The following is a 27818-nucleotide window of genomic DNA, read 5'->3' on the forward strand; positions in this document are numbered from 1 at the left end:
TAACGTGGTTTGGCAATGCCTACATCCACGAGAGCAAGCAACGGTGAATTTTTACTATCTTGTGTCCAAAAGAACATTTAGACTTAGAGTTACAACATGCAACATGTATATATAACCCTCTCGTAGATTTTCCTCTCGAAACCCAACCTATACAACTTCCCAATTCAAAATTCAAAAATCGGCGCTGGGTAACCAAGCAAAACCATCGATGGTTTAATGTTGAGACCAAATAATCAATGTAACACATTAAAACCGTCGATTGTTTCTTCTGCACCTAAACAAAACTGTCGACGATTTCAGGCAAATCGTCGTTGGTTTCTTCTTGCAAGCCAGCTTCACTATTTTCTACCATATTTTCTTTTTATACATGCATTCCATTCAACATATGAGCCACATATTACAACAAAAATACATATTTTCTTATTCATAATGATAACAAAAATGAATTCAAGGAGTTTCATCTGCTGCACCAGATGGTGAACCAGGAACGAATGGAACAAAACCTCGTCCGCCAAAAACTGGTCTCATGTATTTGTCATCAAATTTCCTCCAGAAGTAGTGGACTGTTGAAGTTGGGTATCTAATTAGCAACTGTAAGCTACTTGCTTTACGTGCCGATTGATTACTATTGCCCTCACCACTTGGGCCACCATTCTCAAGGAAGAGGAGTCTTAAGTCTTCCAAGCTTGCAAAATCTGTTGTGTCGGAAGTAGTAGGTTTCTTATGTCGTAACAACACTGCTTCAATCAAAGGCTTTGTTATTGAGCCAAACACCTACTTAGAAAAAACAAAATAAAGTCATATAGCGCCAAAGAAAGGGGGTAACCTAATTTTGCTGTAAACAAGTTAAAAGCTTTAATTATCAATTGAATTGTTTTATAGGCAAATTCTGTTTCTTTGAATTATAAATAAACATCATAGAAAACATACTAGAAACGTACCATTGTACTGAACAAAACAACAATTATGGTAGAGGTGATCATTAGTGCGTATTCTTGAGATGACTTCTTCTTTCTAGATGATGAAAACTACATAACAAATTTGAGTATATCAACAAGCAACCAAAAGATGAAACTTGGTTTGGGTAGGAATAAGGGATATATATGTATTTTATATATGTACCTGATTGTAAGACAAGGCAATAGTAACTGCACCTCTTATTAGGCCTGCCCACCACATTATAAACTGAGATTTTCAATTGTTAGTCATGAGTAGAACAGGTTGATCACATTTTGTGGCTTAGTGCAGAGATGCTGAGACATAGTACCTGTTCCCGAAGTTCAATTTTGCTATTGTCTCTTCTTTTAAAGAAATTTGCAATATTTGCAAGAGGGAAAACAAATGCTGCCCTCCCAAGCAAGACCAACGAAAACATAATTAAACTAACAGCAGCTGAAGTGCCCGCGCTGAATCAAAAGAATGAAAGAAGCTAAAGAATCATTTCGTGTTTTTACACAAAAATTCAAGGAGTAGGGCACATACATTGACAATAAAAAGTTGGGGCACAAAAAAAATGTCATTATTATGCAAGTTAGCATTCTGAAATTTAGAATGTTTGATGAAAATCACCCAAGAAAATGGAAATAAGCTAGTTTTTTAAAAGAAAACAAAGATAACGTCCCTACAAACAAGTGTAAATAGGATTTATATAGGGTCTATATAGGATCCATTTGAAATAAAATCTAAAAAGACAAGAAATTATTTAATTCTATGGCATACTTGATGTTTGACACAAATTATGACTTGTATTTATTTTTAAACTCATCATAATCAAACTGCCAAATAAATGAAATGAAAAATATAAATAAAAAGAAAGCAATTGCACTTCTCTTAAACAAGTGGTTATTCGTGGATAGTTGACATGCATAAGACCTTCTGTAATGTGGCAATTGCACTTTATATTGATGTTTTTTTTGCCTAGAACTTCATAACAAGTTTGTTTTACTCTAGGGCATGCTACTTTAGAAATGGCATGCTAATAGAGCACTAACACCATCAATTTGGCTTCCCAACTATTTGGAACACAAATATGGGCACAAGCTTTCAAAACTAGGATTCAAGAATAAAATTCAATACTTTTTATTTTATTTTTTTTGTTATTTAAGAGTTATTGTGTAGTTGAATGGAGGGTGTTTAAATATTTGTAGTTTTGTGTTGTGGGTTATCAATTGGAAATATGAATCTAATTAGAATTTCACTCAAACATTTTTTCACTCTCTCTATGCAAAACACTTGTTTCTCCTTTTCTTCTTCCTTTCTTTTCCATTCCTCCCTCCTTTTTTTTTTTGGGCTCTATCCCATCTCCATGTGTCATATATCAAGTTTGGTAACACATAAAAACCAATCCACCATTGTTGTCTTCTTTCTCCTTTTCTTCCCTTCCTCTCTCTTCTTTCTCCTTTTCTTCTCTCTCTTCTTCCCTTCCTCTCTCTTATTTTTCTATGTTCTATCTCATCACCATGTTGCCTGCATAAGTTTGGTATCAAATAAAAACCAATCCACCATCACTTTCTTTCATTGTTGCTATTGTGTTGAAGCAAACAAGAGCCTAGTAATTTGAAGAACTAAATTGATCGTAGCACTTCTAGATATCATTACACAAGAGTATTGTTTTAAACAACCATTGTTACATAATGAGATTTTGGACTTGTAGTCCACCTCTCTTGGGTAAGTTTTTTATTTTTTTTCCTTTGATTTGGTTTAAAGCATAATCCAATCTATAAAAATATTGAAGTACTAATTTAACAACTAATTCATAATTTTAGAAATTTTTTTAAGTATGTATTTTTCCTTGTATTTCTATGTATTTTCCCTTCTATTTCCCTTTGATTTGGTTTAAAGCATAGTCCAATCTATAATAATATTGAAGTATTAATTTAACAACTAATTCATAATTTTAGAAAAAAAAAATTAGTATGCATTTTTATGGGTAGTAATTTTTAAAATATATTACTACAAGCTTATACATAATTATTACGTGCTCACATCAATATATTTGCAATTAACTTGTTAAGAACTCCGAACAATTAATAGTATCATAGTATATTTTACTTATTATTTATTAATAAGTAATAGGTAATAAACATATTACGGTGTCCAAAACACTGCTCTTATGTTATGGCTCGAACACTGCCTCTTAGAGGAATCATCTCTTTGGCATATAGTCATTAAAAGTACATTTGGCTTGCATGTGAATGGAGACCTTCAAAGGCACTTTCCTGATGTGTATTCTTTATGTCTTGATAGTTCAAAAACAGCTTCTCATCTGTTTTTGCATTGCACTTTTACTTGGAATATTTGGAATAAAGTTTCCTGGGAGAAAGTTGGGTTTGTCTTGAGTCGGTGGAGCTGTGGAGGAACTGTTGGTCCTCTCTTTTTTCTGGTTTTGGTAGAAGGAAGCAGATGGTTTGGAGAGGTGTGCAGTTTTCGCAGCTCTGTGGGATTATGGTTGGAAGGAAAGAGCTGAATTTTCTCTTTGTTATGTTAGAAGATTCATTACTTAGCCTTGCTCTTTGGTGTGTTTTTGTTTTAAAGGGGTGAGGTTTGCTAATATGTAACAAAATTGGTTAGCTCTATTAGTCCATGGCTGCTTTTTATCTTTTTGCTTTATTTTATTTTTTCCTTCTTTTTGTTTAGTAGGATTTTCTTATCCCCTTCTTTGTATATTTTTTCCATTCTAGTTCATCTTCTTCTATTATAAGAATATGTATATATATATTTCTTAGCTAAAATATTATTTAATATACAAGTACAAATAAATGTTAGTAGTATACATTATTGCATTATACATTTACACTATATAATTAGATGCTATTAGCAATCATTAAATATACTATTAAGTACTATTCATTATTGTAAATAGTTATATAGCAACTAATACATAAATAGTAATTAATACTGATAATTACCATTAATTAATTATTTTCCTATCAGCTACTTAATACTTCAACCTACAACCCTCTACCTAGTAATTAATGTGATATATATAAGTATATAATACAGATTTTTAGTAGATAATTTATTATTATGTTAATTTAACTCAGTTGTAGTCTTGAGTTGTAATTGAAGGGAGAAGTCAGTTGATTCTTCTAAAGAACCGGAAGCGAAGCACTTTGCCAAGGCGTGGGGGGGGGGGGGGGGGGGGCAGGAAAAGCCGATTCTGGGTTAAGAACAGCGATGATCTACGCTTCACACGGCGCACGATTCCATGGATAGTTTCATTCGACATCGTGATGGAGGACATAGTCCATGAGAGGGCTCGGCGGATCAGTTTCACTTTCTAATACGTAATTACAATGTTTCGCTTGTATCCGCTAAGTCACCATACTTCTAAGTTCTAATCTATGTAATTCTCCATAGAACTTCACATAGTTCACAATGATGGCATTAGATGACATTTGCAACTCATGTGGAGGGTAGTAGATATACCTGTGATATGCAAAATGTGTCAAGAATATTAAAGGAGGCATTACATGATTGAAACAAGTTGCACATAAAAAAGGTCAAGTTGATGGGAGTGCAAATGTAATAACAAAAGTTAGAAAATGAATAATGAAAAATCTCTGACAATAAGAAAGAAAACAAAAAGGCAAGAAGAATTGAAGGCCTATATTAAGGGGATTAGGATAATTGGAGAGAGAAAGATGTCTCGTATGAAGTGAGAATGAGGTTTTTTAACAAGAAAGCGTGCAGTCACAACAAAAATGGAAAGAGAGACTAATTTAGTGCAAGATTTGGAGGCAATGAAAAGGGGTGACTCTAATAGTTGCAATGGTTTTAGTAGAGTTGAACACAAATTCTTCGACGCGTCGGTAGTAGTGGATGTTGGCGGATCAATCTGGACTCACTTAAAGCAAGACTGAGGACAATGGATCCTACACTTGAAAGGAGCAAGAGTGCAAAAACAACCAAAGATTAACACTGAAATCTTTAGGTTTTAAATGCAAGATAGGAAAAGTAGTACAGAAGTTTCTTGTATAGAATCATATCCCATCAAATGTTGCAGATTCTTCATTTATGTAGCCTATGCTTACGTTGATTTAGATCTTTGAAAGGGAGTGAAAAGCTTTACCATTTATGAAGTGACGATGATTTTTTTCGAACAAGTGTATCCAGATATCAAAAGTTAATATATCCTCCTTTGTTTGACGTATGGAAGGAAAGGGGGAGAGACCATTGTAAGTGGTAAAAGGTCAGGCTCATTAGAAAACATACAAACTTCTATAGTATACTGTAATAGGGGCACTGTGTTTCATAACTCGGTGGATACATAAAATTTACCTAGCTAAACTAATGATTAATATTAAGGCATATCCATTTATATATATTTATAATTGTTATATAGTTGTCATTAGGTAATAAATCATAATTTTGTTGCTCAGAAGCTGTAATGATACACACATGCAGACTAAATTACTAACTCTTAAATATACAATTTGGTTTCAGATTAATGGATGGAGTGGAAGAAATTGGAGAGGAACATGTTTATGTATTTATAGTTGTAATGTAGTTTTAACAAGGTAATAAATAATAATTTTTTTAGCTCATAAATGATTATGATACGCATGAGAACACACACCAAATTACTAATTATTAAATATACCATGGACTACATATAGAAATTTATAAATAATAGGGAGTTGCTTCATACACCCACTACTTGATTTGGCATAAAATTTCTTTCCTTAGAGACCTTTCTGCGGCATAGGTAAGCCTTAAGGGGTTCACATGTGAGGTTGGAAAAATTCAAGGTTTGGGAAGGCAAAATCAAGCCCCACATATGACAACAAGAAGATTATATAAGGGAAACAGTTCTGGAAAAATGTTGTAGATATAAGGAATGTGCAAAAACATTTGGCAAAAGTATTGAAATAAGTACATGGGGATGAAAAACCAACCGTGAGTACAAGGAATGCACATGCCATCTGCCAAGATTGCACTGGTATAACCCTAACTATTACATTGGGCGTGAATTCTACAAACCAATACATTATTCACCAACAATACTATCATCAAGCCCTTCTCCTCAACTGTTTTACTTTTTCCATGCAAATAAATCATGCCTTATTTTCTCTATACACTCAATAGATTAACAAGAAATTAACTACTGGCATTGAAATATGAATTTAAATGCTACCAAAACTACCTTGCATGACTTTCTTTCCATTTGTCAATGTCCAAGGCATCCATACCAACATATAAGAATATAAAAGTTTCCGCAATGAAGGAAATTGTTGCAAATGAATGCCTGAAATCACGAAACCATTTTGATGGTTAGAATTCCATTGAAAGTCATCATGCATGTATTAAGTAACACGTAATTAATGTATGCTCTATACAAATTCTTTGGCTCATATATGTGCAAAGATCATTGAACCAAAACAAGATAAAATCCGTGGACAATATTATATGTTTGTATACTTGTGGCATATGCATACATAATGTAAACCTTTATGTTGGTGTTTGAATCACACAAGAAAAAAGCCACGGCCACTAAAGGCCTATCTAGAACTCAGAAAACATTAATGAAAGAAAAGGAAAAGATCAAGGAATCCACATTTTCATGTGTGATTATCAAGGTGATAAAAAAATTCTAAAAAAATATGCCAAATCCATGAACAAAATTTTGATTTTTACACATCATTAATATTTAATTTTTATTTATTTTTGGTCATATTAAAAAAACTTTTATTTTTAATAATATTTAACATAAAAGGAAAATACAATGGAAAATGAATTTCCTCCATATTTTCCTTTTCTTTTCTTTTTCCAAGCAGAATCCTTGATTCAAACGGACCCTAAGGGATCATCCTGAGATGAGATCAATTTCCTAAATTTCCTAGGATATATTGTTTTTGTGACCAAACGCTCTACTTGCAATTGAACTTGTTCTTTGTAAGCATGCATTTTTCATTTGATTTCTTGAAGTATGGATTATTTACAGGTTTTCCGCTAATTTTCCATAATCTTTACATTTTCTTCTTCCACAAGAATAATAATTTTTTTTTTTTAAGTTTTGAGCATATTCAATTATGCATATTTGAAAACTTACTTTAGATATCATGTTTTTGGGATTTAGTTGTACTATAAGCATGCATGCAAAGAAACAACGGTATGATAGATTTTTTTTTTTAGTCAGTTTTTTTTTTCTTAAATTATCTTTGCATCATTGGATGAAAAATTCCTTAACTATAGGATTTCCTGATTCTAAGAGTCACTTGAATGAATGTTTACAAGTCAAGGCCATCTTGCTTATGCATACTAAGCATGGATAGACCAAAATTCATTGGTATCATTTTCTCTCTAGACTAAAAAATAGATATTGGTGCAAAAAAAGATTTTAGGGATTGTGACTGATCTTTTAACTAGTAAGTGATCATCACCCTAAATTATTGCATAACTTGGTACACAAAGTGACTGTGCAAGATAGTCACTTCAATTTTGTACTATTTGATCGTGTTATGAACCAATTCTCCTTGGTACCATTATCTATGGCAAAAATGAAAATCATAATGGAAAAGTTTAGTATGCTCTCACTTGGTTGTAATACGCGAGCTTTCAGTTACATTGTGCCATGTGTAGTGTGACATGAAAATGCCACAGAAGAAGACTGTCAAAATGCCACTAAGATTTAAAAGCTGCGAGGAGAAAAAAATGTCATAAAATTATAGCATTAAATAAATATAGAGTTCGTAGTAGCATTAGAACTCAACTAAAAGATATCATTTCGAAGGAAATTTGAAGAAGTAACACCCAAATATTGTTCTTTATACTTGTTTTAGAATTTTCATTCATTGTGATCGGAACTAGTGTTTTTTGAAGATTTTTTTAATTAACTAAAAAGTCTAAGAAAATGCATCCATTTAAATGCAAGGAATTTATGAATCCAAACCATTTTGGTGATGTGTTAGGGCAAATATAAGAAGAAACGCTTCTACTGTTCATAGAATTAAAATACCCGCAAATGTAATTGAGGGTCCTGCCATTTTAGAGGTGTGATTGTGTGAATTTCTCATTCAAGTTTACTACTAATATATATTGTCATGGACCATAATGAGACTAAGTATCACCACTCTAAACAACTCATTAAAAGAACAACAGTGACAGTAAAAAATTGCTTGCACTTCTGTTTTCTTTCTCCAACAAATCAACTGTCTTTTTTTTTCTTTTGGTGGGGGAAGGGAAGGGGGTGGGGTAGAGGTGGAAGCATGGCTTAAAAATAAATTTAGCAATTAAAAAAAATATGCTGGAGTATAATATCTTTCGTACCTCAGCCAACATGTACGACAAATAAGCCATAAGCATCATGATAGCAACTTCACGATCTGTTGAATGTCTGTCGATAAAAGATCAATAAATCATTATAAACCAAGTCAGGAACTATAGACTAGGATGTGGTTATATATTATTCATGGACTATTCAACAAATTAACTTCGGGATTGAAAGGATAGACATGTTTACTTTCCAGTTTCCACTAGCATATTCTTTTAAGAATGCCTCTATATGTAACTTCCAAAGTAATGTGTGTATATGTGAATTTATCTATTTTGTCCATTGAGGTACTCTTTTTTATTTTTATTTTTGAAATGATGGTGTCTAAGGCCCTTTGGACACTTGACTAATCTACCAAGATAATGGAACTACCCCTTTACCTTTCTCCACTTAAATACCAATGTATTATCTCAAATGCAACACTATAGCCACTAAGATTTGAACCCTAATCATTTAACCACGAGAGCCTTAGTTTACCACCTAAGCCGCCCTTGTCCATTGAGGTACTTACAAGCTTAGTTTTGAGTGCGAATATGCAAAAACTCTAAACATCATTTAAAACAAAGATGGAGGCTTCCAAAAACTCAAAACAATAAATTAAAAAAAAAAAAAAAAAAAAGGAAAGAGAGAAGAAACCCAACTACAACTTAAATGCATGTTGGGCTTAAGACCACCAACACCCAACTAGGGAAAGCACAAGGTAATAAAATTGAGCACAACTATAATTTAAGTGGTTTAACACTTAAGCCTGTGTCTATGTATGAGAATCAATTTACCACCAAGGAGAACAAAGTACAACAAGAGAGAGAGCTAGAAAAGTCACCTCCCCGCAACTTGATTTAAACCCACAAAGGCTTTCCTATTAATCTAAACCATGACTTAAACCGACCAAAGTACCCACATTATTTTTCATACCCAAAAGCAATATGAACAAGTATTATAAGATTGATATAGAGAAAGAAAAAGATTAGGACAAAGAACATAAGGAGAAAGGCGGACTTGGTTCGATAAACCAATCCATATATTAAATACTAATCGAATTGAATTTTTAGTTCCCTAAAAAATTGAACTAAAACTGAATAATTTTGAGTGGTTAACTTTTATTAACATATAACTTGGGCCAACATTGAATGATTAACTAAATTAAACTAATTAATTTCAAAATTATACCTTCACTCCAAAAAAAATAAAAATATATATTTAAATATATAAAATTTAATAACATGTAAAAACATAATATTTTTCAATATATATGATATGCATTTATATAGTATATTAAACTAATGGTACGATATTGATTCAATTTGGTTATTGCGATTATTGATATTGATGAACCAAAATCGAACAATCAAACCAAAAGCAAAAAAATTTAAAACAATCCAATCAAAACTAAACAAAACCGATTGGTTAACCAATCGTTTAGGTTAGTTAGGTTTGGTTTGGTCGACTGTTCGGTTTTCCTTGCCCACCCCTACGAATAAGAACCTTCAATTACATTATCACACTTGGCACATTCCTACTTTAGCTTTCCTTTCCTCTTCTATTCAGTCAAGTTTTCACAATTTGTTGCTGAAATTGACCAGCTAGTATATGTACACTCTCACACGAACAAAAGAAAAAAAGAAAAAGAATAAGAGAAAATGGACAGAACATCACAACAATTGAAATGGTTCGAAGATGTGCATACATCTATGGAGCCCTTGCGAAAAAGCCCACTATTTTGAAATGAATAATGCCTTAGGTTACCACAAGTACATAAAGCCACCCATGTGAAAATATTGAAATAGCCCCGTATATAAATGTACTAACACTAGGCTTAAAAATACAATATTGTACCTCGAGGTCATGGTTTTAAATAACGGCCGTTACATAGCGTAACGGTCGATACGTAACGTAAATCAAGGGCTCCGAAACCAATACGGGCCGATAATGCGGTTTGAAAAAAATTCACAGCCGTAACGGCCGTTACCCCAACATTACTCTCCGTAACGGTCCATTACGGACCGTTACATGCCGACAACTTGCAGAATCTCCTTTCTGCTGCGCAGTGTTCCTTTCCCCCTTTCCTGAGTCCCAAGCACCCATCTGCCATTCAATCTACCTAAATCTAACATTCAAAGAGCAAAAAAACTTACTTGAAGTTTTGTTGGCCGAGCCGCCGAAGCTATAAGAAGGCTTCACGCCTTCACTCCTTTGAAGCCTGAGCTGATCTACTCATCTTCGCAGCCTTCGTCAGTTTGTCTAGCCTTCCTTCGAAGCTTGAGAGTGGCCGAAGGCAGCTTCATTTGCCGACCTCCAGTCGTCGCACGGAGCTTGGAGTCATCGATAGCCCTTCGGCAGCCTCTGCCAGTCGTCGCACTCGCCGCCACCAGCCAGCCCTCCGCCAGTCGTCGCACGAAGCTTCGAGGCTTCAAGGCTCCTCCAATCCTCCGAGTCGCCTCCCCTCTCTCGGTCTCACTCAGAGTCCCAAACTCTCTAGCCTCTGCTCATCTCGCGTATGAGATAAGCTTTAAAATTTTAGTAACACTCAACACCCACGGCCACATCTTAAATTTTTTATTATGTTTTTTTTTTTAAATTATAATTTATAGTAAATTATGTTTGTTAAATTAAATTAAAAAAAAAAAGAGTAATTTAATACAGTAAAAAGCTTTAAAATTTCAGATTCATTTAATATGCAAATTGGTTCCTAAACAATTTAAGCATGTCATATTCAATTTTGATTAACGTACTTTTATTCATTCTTCCAAATCAGCATACGTATTCTTTCTTTCCTTTTGGTTTCATTGCATATAAAATATATATTATTTTAAAATAAATGACTATGACATGGCATTACAAAAATATGGAGTGGACAATTTCTCATGTTCTATTTCTATGCTATTTTATATTTGTGAGTAAAACAACATTTTGCATAATTATTTCCCCTAACAGCATTTTTTTTCTTGTAAATTATTATATTCATATACAATATCAATTTCATTTATATGGTATTGCATTAACATTTTTTGAAAGCTGACACCGTTAGTAATAGTATTATGGTTATAGACTTCCAAGATACAACATTAGTACAAAAAATACTCTTTTCTAGTCTTAGGCCTTGCCCATAGATGCAACTCTTGTTTTTTTTTTTTTTTTCAAAGATCAGAAACCTCCCACATCTTAAACTTTTTATTATGTTTTTTTTTTAATTATAATTTGTTGTAAATTATGTTTGTTAAATTGAATTAAAAAAAGAGTAATTTAATAGAGTAAAAAAATAGAAAATAGTAATAATTATGTAAAATAAAATTTTCTTAATTTATAAATATTTTAATTGTCTTATATTTTTTGAAAGGTAATTAGGAAAATTTAGTTTCATCACATATTTCCTATTTATAAATATTTTTTAAGTTTTAAAACATCATTTTGACCTTAAATTTAAAATTAGGTAAAATAAATCGTTACATGATCTATTTTTTGTTTTTAATAGTTATCAAATAAAGTAAAAATTGATAACTTAATAAAAAACATTTTAACCTAATAGTTAATATATTAATAATTCATATTTTTACTAATTACTAGTTTACTATTGGAATTTGTAGAAAATTAGTATCTTAATCCATAAACTAAGAAAATGCTTAAAAAATTAAATAGTCAATTTGTACTGTATGGATCTCTATTAGTGATGCTATGATGTATATGAAAGTAGAGCAAGTCTTTTCCACCTTTAAAATTACAATGTTAATTTCCTATAGTTATAAATGAAAATAAAATCAAGTTATAAAAAATAATGAAAATATCTTTTTAAAGATAAAGGAATATATTTTTTTGTAATAAAATATCTAATATTTTATAATTTTGCTTATTTAAATATAAAAATAAATTAAACATTACTTCTTATTTTTAATCAAATATTATATTTTATTTTTACGTAATAAGTATTTAAAATTAGAAGGACTATCTAGTACTTATTATTTAATATTTACTAAATTACTAATTATAATATTATTCCTGTCATTTTTTTTAGAAAGGTTGTAACTTTGTATTTTCTCTATGTTTTGTGTAGAGATCATCAAATTAAGTCTATCAATATGTCACGTGATAGAGGAAATGAGAACTTACCTAGTGAGGATATTGGATGGCATTTTGGTACTGTGGTAGACGGTAATAGACATGTTATTATGTGTAAGTTATGTGGGAAGATAATTAAAGGAGGCATTACACGCTTGAAACAACACTTGGCACATAAAAAATGTCTAGTAGCTGGATGCTCAAATGTGACCACACAAGTCAGAGAACAAATGATGAAACATCTACAACAGTATGCGGAAAGAAAAGAGATAAACAAAAAAGGCAAGAAGAAGCAGAAGCCCAAATTAGTGGAGATTTGGAGAATTTGAGCGATGAAGAAGACTTGGAAGAAGAAAGTATAAGATTTGCTCGACAAGAAAGCATACGATCACAGCAACAATGGGAAGAGAGACAAAGATTTCGAGCAAGAACATCTAGAGGGGGTAATATTTATGAAGAGGGAGGTGACTCTGGCAATGGTTCTACCAGTGGTTTCAATAGAGCAGGAGCTCGATCTTATAGTGGTCGAGAAGCTGAAGGTAGTGGATGACAATGGATCAATCTTGATGCCCCTGAAGCTAGACTAAAGGCAATGGATCCTATTTTAGAAAGAAGCAAGAGTGCGAAACAACCAAAAATCAACACAAAGTTACTGAAAGGTTTAAGAAGTAAATTAGGAAAAGCAGTTGGAAAATTCTTAATTTATAATCGGATTCCAGCGAATGTAGCTGACTCTCCATTTATGCAGCCTATGTTTGATATTACTACAGAGGTTGGAAAAGGGGTGAAGGGTCCATCACCCTATGAGATATCTGAAATTTATTTGGAGCAAGAGTATCAAGAAATGAAAAATTATATAGCTTCTTTTGCTGGAATTTGGAAGGAGAGAGGTGTAACCCTTATGTGTGATGGTTGGTCAGGACCAACTAGAAAATACATTATAAATTTTTAGTTTATTGCGATAGAGGCACCGTGTTTCATAAATCAGTTGATGCCTCTGATGTACCAAGCAGAACAGTTGAATATTATTTCAGGTAATTTTCTAATTTTAATTGTATATGCAAATAGTATTATGAACTTGCATGTTTTTAATTAAATAGTAGTAATTATTGAATCTATAATTTCTTTTCAGATTAATGGACGAGGTGATTGAAGAAATTGGAGAGGAGAATGTTGTCCAAGAAGTGACTGATAATGAAACTCCAATGAAGGCAGGAGGAAAATTATTAATGCGGAAGAGGCCCAATCTCTATTGGACAGCATGTGCAGCTCATTGCATATACCTCATTCTTGAAGATATTGGTAAGAAAAGTAACGTGAAGAAGGTCTTAGAAGATGCAAGAACAATAACCTCATTTATTTACAACCACACGTGGACAGTGAATTTCATGAAGAAATTTACAAATAATAGAGAGTTACTTCGCCCTGCTATCACTCGATTTGCCACAAATTTCATTGCTTTGGAGACTATTGTCAGGCATAAACAAGCACTAAGGGAAATGTTTACATCTGATGCTTGGAAAAACTCAAGATTTGGGATGGCAAAATCAGGCCCAGCATATGATTCAAAGAAAATTATCTTAGGCAAAGAGTTTTGGCAAAAGGCTTCTGATATAATTAAAGTGCAAGAACTCTTAGTGAAAGTTCTTAAATTGGTTGATGGTGATGAAAAACCAACCATGGGCTTCATATACGAGGCAATTGATAGGGCGAATTTGGTCATTCAAAAAGATTGCCGGTTTTACAAAAACTATTGGAAAATTATTGACAACCAGTGGAGTTTTCAGTTGCACCACGATTTGCACGCTGCTGGTAAGTGTAAATCAAATACAATTTCTTATTATTTTAACTTTTAAATTATGCATAGTTGCATTAGAAAACCATTGATTAATATGTTTCTAAATTTAATTATAGGGTATTTTTTGAACCCACAATTTCTTTATGGTGCCCCACCCTCTCCTGAAGTTGCTAGAGAAGTCATGGATGGAGTTAAAAAAGTGATAACCAAGTTGGTACCCGATATAGATACTCAAATTCAGGCTATTAATCAAGTAAGTATTGGTTTCATTAAATTGAATAATGAATTGTTCTAGTATTCTGTAATACTTTCAAGAATAATTATAAATACATCTAATTAATTAATTATATTTCACAATCATCCTTTTTTAGTTGTTGCTATATCAAGATAGGCAGGAGACTTTTGGAACCCCGTTGACTCAAAGGGCAGTGAAACAAACAAATCCTGATAAATATGGCTATATAACTAAATAATGGAGAATGACTCTATTTTCTCTTTTTATGTTCAAATTTGACTTTTGAAATATACGCTATACTAACATAAAACTCTTTTTAATTATTCATGCAGCTGAATGGTGGATTCATTATGGCTTGTGTGCTCCTAAGTTCCCCATTGGCTCAAAGGACAGTGAAACAAACAAATCCTGGTAAATATGGCTATATAGCTAAATAATGGAGAATGACTCTATTTTCTCTCTTTATGTTCAAATTTGACTTTTGAAATATACGCTATATTAACATAAAACTCTTTTTAATTATTCATGCAGCTGAATGGTGGATTCATTATGGCTTGTGTGCTCCTGAATTCCAAAGAATAACAATTAGAGTTCTTAGCCAGACCACATCAGCTTCGAATTGTGAGTGTAATTGGAGCACCTTTAGCCTCATCCATACAAAAACAAGAAATAGATTAAAGTACATGAGACTACAAAAACTTGTTTTCGTACATTACAACATGAGGTTAAAGTTAAGATGTACAATGAGAAGAAGCCAACGAGAAATTGAAGAGGGTTTCAATCCTATCAATTTGGACTACATTTTCGAAAAAGATGATCCTTTAAGTCAATGGTTAGAGGAGAGAGAGAGACCACTACTCGACGGTCAGGACAATTCAAATTGGTTAAATGAAGAAGTTGGTGGTACTACAGAAGGAGGTGATCAACCACCAATAAACGCGCATGATGATTTAAGTGATGATGATGGTAATAGTGGTGCTGGAGCTGGGGTTGGGGGGGGGGGTGGCAGTGGTGGTGGTGGAGGCGGTGGTGTAGAATATAATTATGGATATGACACAGGGACATCATTTGCAAGGGATATATATCCTTCTGATCCTTATGGACTACATGACATACCTGAAAATTATGACTTGGGTATTCCTCCAGGGAACCAATCTTCACAACCCAGGAGAAAGAGTGCTCGTGGTGACCCTAGTGATTCTATTGAAGATTCATATGGTGTGGTTCGTAGTTTTGGCGACTTTGGTTTAGATGGTTCATCATCACAACCATAAGGATCTCATCCAGCATATCCACATTATGCATCTCGTGACTCACATTTTTATCCTAGTGGATCAGGAATCTCAGGATCTAGTGAGTCTTCTTCTACATACTACCCAAAGCCAGCCCCTGCCCCAACTTATAGAAATTATTCAAGAGAATTTTCATCACCAGTACATTTTCAAGAGCAACAACGAAATGACGCAAACTTGGGTTTATTCAACTATATATTTCCACAAGGATAGGGAGATAATTTCCCATCCCAATCTCAAGATATAGATGCAAATTATGAAGACCCTCCACGTCATTCTTTTCGGTGGTGACATGTGTTATGTTATAAATTTGTAATATTGTATTCATGTATTTTCAACTATTTATTGATATTTGATATTAATCACTTTTTAAATTCATGTATGTGTAATGTGTATATTGAGTATTGAGTCTATTGAGTATTGATTCATTTTTAGTAACTTTATGACTTTAATTAATTGATTCTTACATTTCTACATCTTGTTACTCATTAAAGTAATGTAAACTATAAAAAAATATGATTTTTTTTGTAAACAGCGCACTAAAATTAATATAAAAATCATAATGCCTATTAAAAAGCATTTGTAGGTTGAATGAAAGCCTTCAAAATTCATTAAAAATCATGTATTAATGGATTTCATGCTTATTTTTCAATTTTGGCATGGTTGTGCATGCGTGAAAAAAATTCACGACCGTTGTGCCCGCTTCCCGTTACATAACACCCACGTCTCCCGCGACCCGCGACACCCGCGACCGTTACGCGACGTTACCCGCGACTGCGATTTCGAACCATGCTCAAGGTCCTTCCTTTGGGCTTCTAGCCTTCCCAATGAAACCTTCCACTTACCTAGATACTTCAAGTAAACTACACTCTAAATACGGGTCACACTTCAACAATTTCCACCTTAATGAATATCCACTCTTTAGGAATGTTCAAACTTGTACCTCCACTTAGCTGCAATTCATTCAACAATTTCCTAGAGGTTTAAGCACTGCAAGATCTTGATAAAGACTGATAAAAATATCATCTGAATTTTCCCTAATACCAAGCTTAACAAGATGAATCTCACTTGTCGAAATTAATACTCATATATTGTGATACTTCATATCAATATGTTCAGTCCTAATGTGAACCTAATTCATTGCTATGTAGATGACAATCTGTCACTATGTTGATGAATAAGTTGTTGCTCTATGTCAAGCTCAATTACTAATCCCTTCAATTGTATAGCTTCTTTTGTAGTCCTTATCTTTGCCATATATTTTGCTTCAGTTGTAGATAATGCAATAACTGACTGTAGCATAGATAGGTCCACCTGCCACTACAATGACATATCTTGTTGTGGACCTCCTTTCATCTAAGTCCTTAGCATGAATCAACATCTGAATACCCCACAACCAACGCATAAATAGGCACACCTGCCACTGCAATGACATATCTTGTTGTGGACCTCCTTTCATCTAAGTCCTTAGCATAATCTACATCTGCATACCCCACGACCAATACTTAATCCTATTCAATACCCAAATCGATACCAAAGTCTAATGTACCCTTTAAGTACCTAATGACAACTTTTGGTGCCTGCTAGTGCTCCTTGACTATAAAGTTGCTCACAACACTAACATCAAGCACCCACCAGGATTGGCATATGATACTCTGAACATCTCCTCCACATCCATTTCTAACTGTTGACACAGTGCTCAAGACAACCTAAAATGTTTTCCTACTAGAGTACAACATGGACCCAGCATTACTCATACTAATCCTCTCAAAAGCATTTTCTATGTATGCCTTTTTTGTGAGACCCAAAACTTCTAGATTTCGAGTCTCCATGTATTTCCATCCCAAGGATCCTTCTAGCAACACCAGGATCCTTCATTTTGAATTCCTTACTCAATAGAGATTTTACCTAATTAACATCACCCATTTTCTTTGAAGCAATGAGAATGTCATTGATATATAGCATAAAAATATAGATACACTATTAGATAGGTAGAAGTTTGAGATAAATGCTCATCATCTAAGAATTGAAGGGCTTGTTACACTACCTTGGTGCCTGCTTCAAACCATAGAATAATTTATTAAATCTGCAGACGTTGTTCTTTTTCTCAAGCTCCCTAAAACTGTTTAATGCTTCAAATAAATCTACTCCTCCAAGTCACTGTGAAGGAATGATGTAAATATGCTCAGTTACTTATTCCTATAACAATTATTTGTAGGGTGCATTAACCTTCTCAATCTGTTATTCAACTCCTGAACCCTAGTCTTCTTTACCATGCCTTTCCAAACCTTGGAGTCAAAGTTTAGTTCTTTGCTTATTATATGGATTCCTAAGGGATGACTAATTTGGAGTGATGGCTCCATTTGGCTCCTATCACTTAATGGTCCATTAGAATTCTTGTCATTCAAAAAGGAATCATGATCTTCACGATGTAAGAGGACTTCTATCACTCAAGGTTGACCAAAGTTGAAAAGGGTGGCCAAAGGCTCTTGGCATGAGGCTTTTGCTCCTTGGCTTAGGAAATTTGGGAACAATGGTTCATTTCCATCTTCAAAAGTTATATTTTTTTCACCCAAAAATCATATTTTCCAACAATCCCCCATTTTTTTTTTCTACAGACATTTTCTTTGACACTCAAAGATCTTTCAAAACCGAAAGTCCCTGCCTATTCTGTCTTTTCCTTTGTGCTTAGGGATGGGTTTGAGCCCAGCTCGCCATCCATCTTTGAAAAAGGGGATATGTTAACAATACAACAACTTTAGTGTTGTACTAAGTCACTAAGTGCATCTGCCCAAAAACTTTTATGCAGCCAATCCTATAGTGTCATACTCTTCTCAAGCAGGGTTGTTCATCCTCTTGGCCATCTTATATAGAGTCATTCAAACAATAAAATGCTTGACAATTCCTCTAAACCTCTAGAAATCGAAATCCAGAAACTTGTTTCACTTGTAGTCTAACCCATTATCTAACCAAAGGCATTTTATCAACTTCACAGTTTCTTTACTTTTGCCTTCACTCTTTGAATTTGCATAGCACTTCATACTTTTCGTTCATGGAATAAACTCAAACTTCCTTGAGTAATTGTTGAAGAGACTGACAAAAGATTGAACTCCATTCTTAGTTGGTGCTCTTGCAGCCCCCACACATTTGTGTGAACATATTCCAAAATGCCTGTACTTTTGTGCAAGGACAACCTAAATTTCACCTTGCCTTCTCCACACATAATACTTGAGGTCCTTCGTGCTTCTCGCCCTCTGCACATAATCTTTCCCCTTACTTATAGACTTCAAGCAAACTATCTTTGAACATAAGTCACATCTCAAAGCAATTATAAACCCCTAACTAGCCATGCATTGAAGCATGCACTGTTGAGCTTGGCCGACCAAGAATTTTGAACCTACAAGCTAATCATCCATGCATACAACCATATATCATGTAATGACCTTCCATCTCCTTGCTCTCTCTCTCTCTCTCTCCACACATGTGCGCTTTCTTTTTTGAATGTAAACCATATCCCACCGTATAGGCAAGACCAACTCTTACAATTGTCATCTAACGCTTTAAAAAAAAACTTTTCATTCTTTTCCTATTTCTTCTTTTTCTTAGGATAATAAAAGGATCTATTAATGAAAAGAAAAATTACGGAGGATGCAGGACAAAAAATCCTTTGGGTAAAACAGAGAGCTAACAAAGAAAGGCAATTACATTAAAGTTGCCTTCCAATATCCTATTTCTTCATTTTGTAGCACCTTATTATCTTGTTGTCTACCACAATTACATCTCTATAATACTTTCTAATACATTTTAAAAAACTACCTATTCTTAGTGAAGCATTTTGGATTCTTTAAGTCACACAATTGTAGTTTAGGAAGTAAGACAAGAATTTTAATTACTTGACACAAGAGATGTTCTCTCGACATGCAATTTTTTTTGACTTAGAACTGAGGAATCATCAAAAAATTTTCATTAGCAAGTGATTAGGCATGCAAAAACAAAGGGTACAATAACAGGCCAATGCAAACACAAGGTAGTGAGAAAAGAAAAGGGCAAAAGTTCTCTATATTACCTTCCAAAATAAAGTGTCTTTATGATAAATGCACTTAAAAGACCCACCTGAAACGTTACCACAAATATTTTGTTACTATGTGCACTATCATAAAAACAAAAATGCATTTCAAATTTAGTGAAGTAGTAATGCAAAAACACAAGATATTCATTTAAGGAAACTGTAGCAAATATACACCAACTATCTCAAAAGCGTATAACCAGTTTCCTAGGAGATATCCAGCAGTTAAAGACTTAAAGCTTAAGACTTCCACGTTACAGGTCTTGGATTCAAATCGTGGAAGGGGTGGGAAGTGAAATAGGATGGGATATGGGCTACCTCTGCTTCATAACGCAGGCCTAGTATGGGCATCCAATGTATAAAAATAAAAAATAAAAAATAAAAAATTGTATAACCAAAAACATATGCTATAAAAGAGTTATGATTTTTGTTAAGCTCCAAACCAAAAACAAAAATATACACACATGCATGCATGATATCTTAAACAGATCATATGCACAATTTCAACTAGGACTTAGGGACAAATGGAAAAAAGAAATTTATGGAAGGATAATGACATGTTGTATACTAGAAAAATTATAAATATATATGTCACTATAAAAAATCAGTTTTTTAGCAACCAAATAATTAGTGACACATAAAACATTGTCACAAGTAAGCATTATTCACAACCATTTTTGAAAGCTTGAGAAATACTAGTTATTTGCAACGTAAGTTTTAGTTGTTGCTAATGGCAGAAAAGTTTTAGGGACAACATTTTTAAGTATTAGTGACAGATTTGTTCCTGTTAATAATAGTAAGCCAAAGGGACTAAGTGTCACTAATAGTTGTTAATTCGGAAGTTTTACATACAAATAATGCACCTATTACAACAAAAAAGTAGTTTCTAGAGACAATTTTTAATTATCACAAATAAAGCTGTTAAAATCAAAGCAAAACGGACTAGAGGAATAAAAGAAATATAGAATTAGAGGAAGAAGAATAAAAAAAATAACTCTATTCCATTGTATATTTTACAACAACTTACAACCCCTATTTATACTTGTAATTGGGGAACAATGGAGTAAATACAAAAACAATCCTAAATCAATTTCCACATTCCTTTCTACAATAAGAAGATTTGCTAACTTTTCTCAAAGGAAATATCACGTAATTGGGGCCTCATGTTTGCTCCTTGATTTGTGGTCTTCCTCAACACTCCCTCTCAAGTTGGCTTGGATATTTATAACACCCAACTTGCTGAGTAGGTAGTTAAATTATGCAAGTCCAAGAGCCTTGGTAAATAAATCAGCGGGTTGCTGGCTTGTGTGCATATGGATTGTTTGAATGATCCCATTCTAGCCCATTATCACTTTGTATGATTTTGATGGTGGTGGAGAATTGGTTTTCAACGAGATGAATGAAAGATTGCAAGAGAGAACGGGTGTTAGATTTGTGGTGCATTAAGTAAACCAGATACTACAGGTAGAATCATCGACAATAGTGAGAAAATAATGTGCACCAATAATAGAAGGGATGCGATGAGCCGCCCAAATGTCAACATGTAGTAGTTCAAAAGGTTTGTGGGAAGAAATGGAACTAGTTGGAAATGGAGCATGAGTCTGTTTAGCCAAGAGGCAAATTAAACACGGTTTCAAATTAGAACTACAAATTTCTGGTACTTTATTGGAAAGGAAAGACAAATTTTTATTGGACAAATGTCCTAAATGTTGATGCCAAATATGGGAAGTTGAAGTGGAGGTGGCCACCTGACAACAAGCCTTTCGGGTGTTTGCAAAGTGGTAGAGGCCGTCCCGCTCAGGTTCTGAATAAAACAAAAATCAAAAGAAAAGATAATGAGACAATGGTGTATTTTGCATAACTTACGAGCAGAAATTAGGTTGAAATGAAAGGTCGGGACACAAAGAACATTATCTAAAGTGAGAGTGGGAGAGAAGCGAACTGATCAAATATGAGTAACGGTGGCATGGGAGCCATCCGGTAATTGACTGTCCAACCATGGACTGGAAAAGATTGAGTCAGAATAGTGGGTGTGAAAACCATATGGTCGGTTGCACCACTGTCAAGAATCCACAAATGATCATTATTGGGCGTACTAGCCAATGAAGAGTCGACACCGCCTACTTGGTGTGCCATGAATTGCGGAGGGGTGGCTTCCTGGTGTGGGTCGCTTGGGCTTGGATCTGTAGCTGTGAGAAAAAGGTTGTCTTTAACCTCTAATTCAAACAAACCAGTGTGTTCTCTGATGTGCTGAAGACGACGACGAAGACGATCCGCGAAGGCGTAGATCTAAAAGAGCAACGAGTTGATTGAGGAAGGCAGCATTAGAGAATGAAGTTGACGAAGACGCCGATGACGGAGATGACGACGTCGAAGACTTCAGCGAAGAACGACAATAGAGACAACAACGTCGGAGGTCGTTGATAGCAGAGACGAAGATTAGATATGAAAGACCTGGTCAGCGCCAATGATCAGTAGTGAAGGAGTAACGGTTCCTTCGTTGTCATCGATGGCAGAGCTGGTGGTGAGCTCACCGAACAATCGGAGAAGAGGTTCGACAAACCAGCTCTGATACCATGTTAAAATCAGAGCAAAACGGACCAGAGGAATAAAAGAAATATAGAATTAGAGGAAGAAGAATAAAAAAAATAAATAACTCCATTCCATTATATATTTTACAATGACTTACAACCCCTATTTATACTTGTAATTGGGGAACGATGGAGTAAATAAAAAATCAATCCTAAATCAATTTCCACGCTCCTTTCTACAATAAAAAGATTTGCTGACTTTTCTCAAAGGAAATATCACGTAATTAGGGCCTCATGTTTGCTCATTGATTTGTGGTCTTCCTCAACAAAAGCTAAAAGACCTCTTCTTTCCGCTCACATCCTCATGCTTGTGCCTTTCTTGTATTAAAATAGGCAAAGCCCCCTCTCTGTCCCTACCTCCCTCACAACACTGCAACTCTGCAAGTTCCAATTGGAGCTTGGCCAATGTAGTGTTCATATCATCTCCGTAATTGCTAATCAGCCTCCGATTTCTCAAAATTACTATTCAATCAGTGTTCTAACAAATTCTACACAAAATTTCTTATGTTAATTTTAAGAAGAAACTGATGAAAATGAGTTATTCAAATTCAAGTTGTTGTAAAAATTGTTTAGTCCCTTACAAAAAAAGAACTCCTAGAAAGAAAAAGTTGATCCTAAATGTTCGGTAAAAAAACTATGTGTCTAAAATGTTTAAAATGACCAAAAAGAATGTGTCTTTTAAGAAGCACAATGAATGTGTAGATAATTCTGTAATATTTGCAAAAAGTAAAGACAACCATGGAATATAATAATTTGTTAAGAAAAAAAACGGGTTAGCGTTTAGCTTTCAAAGCTCCAGTAACTTTTAAAAGTTTCCAAAATAAATAAATGAATCCAGCTATTTACCAAATGCATTTATAGTTTCATACCCACCTTTCACTTTTAAAAGGAGAACCTCATTCAAAACCATGGGAAAAAAGGGGGGGGGGGGGTGGCTCAACCTGTGAGCATCATGCTAGTTTTTTTCTATATTTATCAGATAATAATATTTGGTAGATAAATATTGTATTTTTAAGGTCTAGTGGTCTGGGCCACTGTGGAAAGGACCTAGATATGGAGTGTGTGGAGGAGCTTTTTAGGAGCAACTTTAGCCTTTTAGGTTATTTTTAAGGGGTGTGCAGCAGGGCTTTGAGGGCATCTAGTGGAGATAACCAGGCAAACATTTTCTTTTTTAATGGGTGAGGAAAAGCAAGGCGTGGTTGAAGTGTGTGTCTTTAGGGGCTAGTTCAATAACAATTTCAAGAAAATTTTCATAACATTTTATGGATTAGAATACATTTTCCACACTCAGATCAAATATGTAGTCAAAACAAAAGGTAAGATCAGTTGTAATAAACTGAAACGGGTAAAAGCAACTTAAAAATGCAAACAAAAACTGTTAACATGTTCAGAAGAGTGAAAAAAGTAAAAAAATTCTCACAAGAGAGCAAATAAAAGAGATGTAAGTAGATGTATGTAAGGCACGTTTATATTCGATACTAGATAATCTAGCATAAACTATCTTTTTAATTTCAGTAAACCAGTTTGCTTGAATTATAAAACACAAAACTACAACTTACTGCTATACCAAGAACAGTACTGGTGAGGAAGAGGTAAAGGAAGGTCCCCAGCAATTTTAAGGCTGTCAAAGCAGTAAGGTTGTTGAAGTCAAGTGATTGGACTGAATTGAAAAGCACAATAGATGTAGCATCATTAACTACGCCCTCCCCGAATACAACACTGTAAAGGAAGGGCGTATCTTCTTGATTGAGAACCTTTGGCATGGGGAAAAATGGTGTATTAGTTGACCATGTCAAGAAAAATGAGCAATTGCAGTGATTAGGAGCAAGATATTATGGAAGTACCTGCAAAGTACAAACTGAATCTGTTGCAGACAAAATAGCACCAACAGCTGCAAATATGTTCAACAAAAATAATCTATTAATAAACATGATCCGTGACAAGTGAAACAGACAATAAATCAGTCAACGTGTTATAAATCACCTAGGAAATCTCGAATAGTGAGGGTTGTCAGATCAAGCTTCTTAAATAGCAAAAAGACACCTGTAAGGCTCCAGAAAAACAATAGTGAGGTTAAATGGCTACAAAATCTGAAAGTAAGTATATCAGTTCTCCCATATGAGCATATTGTGTGGTGCAATGATATAGGAATTTACCACATGTTTGGTACATACAACATAGGAATGGAATGGAATCGAGCAAAACAGGGCCAATTTTATTACTTGATTTCTTCATGTTCTCCATTTAAATTTTCATTTCATTTCATTTCCACCCATTCCATTCCCCAAACCAAAAGTGACTTTTTAATGCCTTCTACATGAGGAAAGAAATTTCCTATAATGGAAGGACTTTGAGAGCAAGTCATTTTTCCTTCATCTAAAGAATTTTAAAAACTGTCCCCTTAGGGGACAGCCCAACTGTTTAAAGATGAGAAATTAGTTTTGAAAGTCTCATGAATGTCGGAGGGGCAGGGAAGGAGCAGTGGCACAGGGAGGGGCATATTGGGAATGAGTCAGGAGACATTGTGTCAATCACCCCTAAATATTGAACTCACACCCCTTATCTTTTTAAGTATTTTTAATAGAATATCTGAAGTCGCCCATCACCCCTGAATATTGAACTCACAACCCTTATCTTTTTAAGTATTTTTAATAGAAAATCTGAAGTCACCCTTCCACCCCTTGTTAGCACCGGAGGAGCTCATGAAATGGCTTGATATACATGGGTGAACACTAACTTGACCCAAAAGATTAAGTATATTGGGTCTTCATCAACTCAAATTTTCCCATGTGGGACAAGCTCACTAGTAGAATTCTCAACAATCTCCCCCTCATTTGTGAGTACGAACTGCTCCCCCTTGAATGGAAACTGTCTCTAAGTTAGGAACTGTCGAATCTGATACCACTTCTTAGCACTGGAGAAGCTCATGGGTGGACTTGATATACATGGGTGAACACCAACTTGACCCAAAAGCTTAAGCTTATTAGGTTTTGGGTCCAACCATGTATATAAGCACCCATCATCAACTCAAATTTTTCAATGTGGGACAAACTCACAAGTGGAATTCTCAACACCCCTCCCACCCCTCCTCCCAAAAAAATAATGAAGTAAAAATATTTTATCTGGTACCTCTTAGAAAATTATACTTGGGCTTATAATTTGTTGGTCATACAAGTAGTACTCTATTTTGCCTCACCCCTAAAAGGAAAAATTTCTGGCGCAGATACTGGGAAGGGGGTGGAGGAAGGGAGCCAGTGAGCCTTTCAATGGACCCATAAGAAAGATATTTTGCAAACTATGTCATCAATTTATTTATGCTACGTACATGAAAAGGTTTAGAGGTGCTTTAATTCTCTCCAGATGCTGTTACAGCCATATATAGATGCTGAGTTTTTAACTTTGCATATCATATAACACCCATTTATGGCAGTAACAGATCAACGATAATGTTGGGAATAAAGAACAAATTCCCGAAACCTGTGAGAAACAAAAATAGAAGAAAAATAACGCCAAAGAAAAATCAATCACACGCACAAGACAATATTTACATGGTTTGGCAATTTTGCCTACGTCCACGGAGTTGCAGGGATTTCAATATTATCAGGAAGAAAACACAGAGAGTGTGGCGATACAATGCTCTCCCTCTCGCTCTCTCGCAGGTACAACCACGCCAACCCTAATCACCCGTAAAGAAATCCTTTTTACGGCCCAAGCCTTCACTCCATGGACTAAGCCTTATGATAGAAATCTCTAATTAAATAGAGGTCGGATCGTCATCTAAATTAAAACACAACTAGGCTCCACAAAAGCCCAGCACAATAACACATAACAGGGTAGAAGTACAACAAATAGAAACCTTCATGGCAAGAGTAGTTATACAGCCATATATAGATGTTGAGTTTTTAACTTTGCATATCATATCACACCCATTTATGGCAGTAACAGATCAAAGATAACACATAACAGGGTAGAAGTACAACAAATAGAAACCTCCATGGCAAGAGTAGTTATTTCTTCCATTTTTGCTTTAATCAGCGAGCAAATGGGGTTCTTCATACTTCGTAGAAATTTAAATCTGAAACTAGATAAATACAGAGAGCAATAAAGATTCCAGAGATTACCTGATGTTATGAGGCAGAATGATATTACAGTACCGAATACTCCAAACAACAAAATTGTTGAGAAGTTTTGAAAGAATCGCTTCTTCTTGACCTGGAATCTGCCGCCATAATTAAACAAAATTGCAATAGCATCGTTAGAGAGAGAGAGAGAGAGAGAAATTCAAGTAGCGAAGCCTTACCCAGCATTGAAAATGATTGGGGGCAGCAAATAAATGAAGAACAATTCCTCACTGAAGACGAGAATTCTCGAGCTTTTGCCTTTACTCACCAACAGCACAACCAGTCCAGACGCCAAGCCCTGAATTCCAGTCACAACCACACAATGTGAATTGACAGGGAACCAGTGAAACAAAACTTCCCAATCGAACAGGAGAATCAATTAACCCTACTCAACGTACCAGAAGAAGGGCGGTAGTCGATTCATTGGCCCATCGGTTCTCCTCGAGGAGGTGACCGATGATGATGCAAGCGCAGAGTAGGGTGAAGAACAAGGTGATGGCCACAACAGTGCTCGTGTTGAGATACGAGCTCTGCAGCGAGAACAAGTCCGGCAGCTTCTCGGAGATCGCCATTTCTGGACAGCTTCAGCAGAAATTTGTGCATTCACAATCGAAACTCGAAGAGAAATGCTTCGGAGTGAACGAAGGAATGGAAGAAGGGCAGTGTGAGTGGCTTGGCTGCGTCTGAGATATATGCAAGATAACTTACTGTTCATGATTTTGAGGCTTCGAGATGGAGGGAAGAATGGTAGTTGGGGAGGGCTAGGATCCCCTGTTGACATTCCCAACTGCTTTAGTTTGCAAACAATGTCAAAAATCGTGCCACGTCAAATGGATTTGAAATGTGAAAAAGAAAATACAATAGCAGGTAAATCCACGTGGCAGTATATGAGAGGTAAGTACATGAGGCGTGTGATACAATTATCGCTTGTTTCACGTCAGCCCATGATGTCGTAGTCCCATCATCCTAAATCAATTAAAAAAATATATTATTACCTCAGCTTAATATTTTATTTTATTTAACTTTTTGTGATAGTAAATTTGGACAAAACACATTGGTATTCCTTAAAATTTGGGGGAGAAAAAAGGTCTTTTTTAAGATTTTAATAGACATTAAGTTTAGCGAAAATACATGAATTTTTCTTGAGATTTAGCAAGAATATGTATATTTTTCCTAATATTTGATAGAAATATAGAAAAAATTATGCAGGAAACTTTCCCTACATGTGTCTACGTGTCTCTTTCAAAAATTATACCCTTGTTGAATATGGGTCATTCTATAATATTAATGAATGTATAATCAATTCGTCACATATCTAACATTCAAAATATAGGCACATGGACACATGAAGGGGGACGTCCCCTGTATAATTTCCCGAAAGATAGGTATC

General features: G+C 34.6%; 1 protein-coding gene across 2 annotated transcripts; it reads right to left on the reverse strand.

Moving 5' to 3' along the window:
- On the reverse strand, positions 1 to 27141 carry LOC131153602 (sodium/hydrogen exchanger 2-like). 2 transcript variants are annotated; one of them, XM_058106018.1, is made up of 15 exons: positions 26827 to 27122; positions 26608 to 26726; positions 26429 to 26526; positions 24291 to 24350; positions 24152 to 24198; positions 23875 to 24061; positions 21465 to 21520; positions 19717 to 19763; positions 8269 to 8335; positions 7537 to 7637; positions 6146 to 6247; positions 1268 to 1406; positions 1123 to 1185; positions 942 to 1028; positions 1 to 774 (listed from the first exon to the last, which is right to left on the reverse strand). In XM_058106018.1, exons 1-15 carry the CDS (start codon positions 26998 to 27000, stop codon positions 448 to 450), a joined length of 1674 nt encoding a protein of 557 aa, XP_057962001.1. In that variant the 5' UTR covers positions 27001 to 27122; the 3' UTR covers positions 1 to 447. The 2 variants fall into 2 exon arrangements, with proteins under 2 accessions (XP_057962001.1, XP_057962002.1); XM_058106019.1 differs by lacking the exon at positions 21465 to 21520 and having other exon boundaries at positions 23867 to 24061; positions 26827 to 27141.
- Positions 27142 to 27818: the final 677 nt, after the last annotated feature.

Source organism: Malania oleifera, chromosome 4, assembly GCF_029873635.1.
Source record: "Malania oleifera isolate guangnan ecotype guangnan chromosome 4, ASM2987363v1, whole genome shotgun sequence".
In the NCBI taxonomy this organism is placed as follows: Eukaryota; Viridiplantae; Streptophyta; class Magnoliopsida; order Santalales; family Ximeniaceae; genus Malania; species Malania oleifera.

Excerpts from the sequence above, each read along its gene's own strand:
- LOC131153602 (XM_058106018.1), bottom strand. The coding sequence starts at position 27,000 with ATGGCGATCTCCGAGAAGCTGCCGGACTTGTTCTCGCTGCAGAGCTCG. Across the intron at positions 24,351-26,428 it reads ATTCTGCCTCATAACATCAG|GTGTCTTTTTGCTATTTAAG; the intron begins GTAATCTCTGGA and ends GGAGCCTTACAG. Across the intron at positions 24,199-24,290 it reads CACTATTCGAGATTTCCTAG|CTGTTGGTGCTATTTTGTCT; the intron begins GTGATTTATAAC and ends ACATATTTGCAG.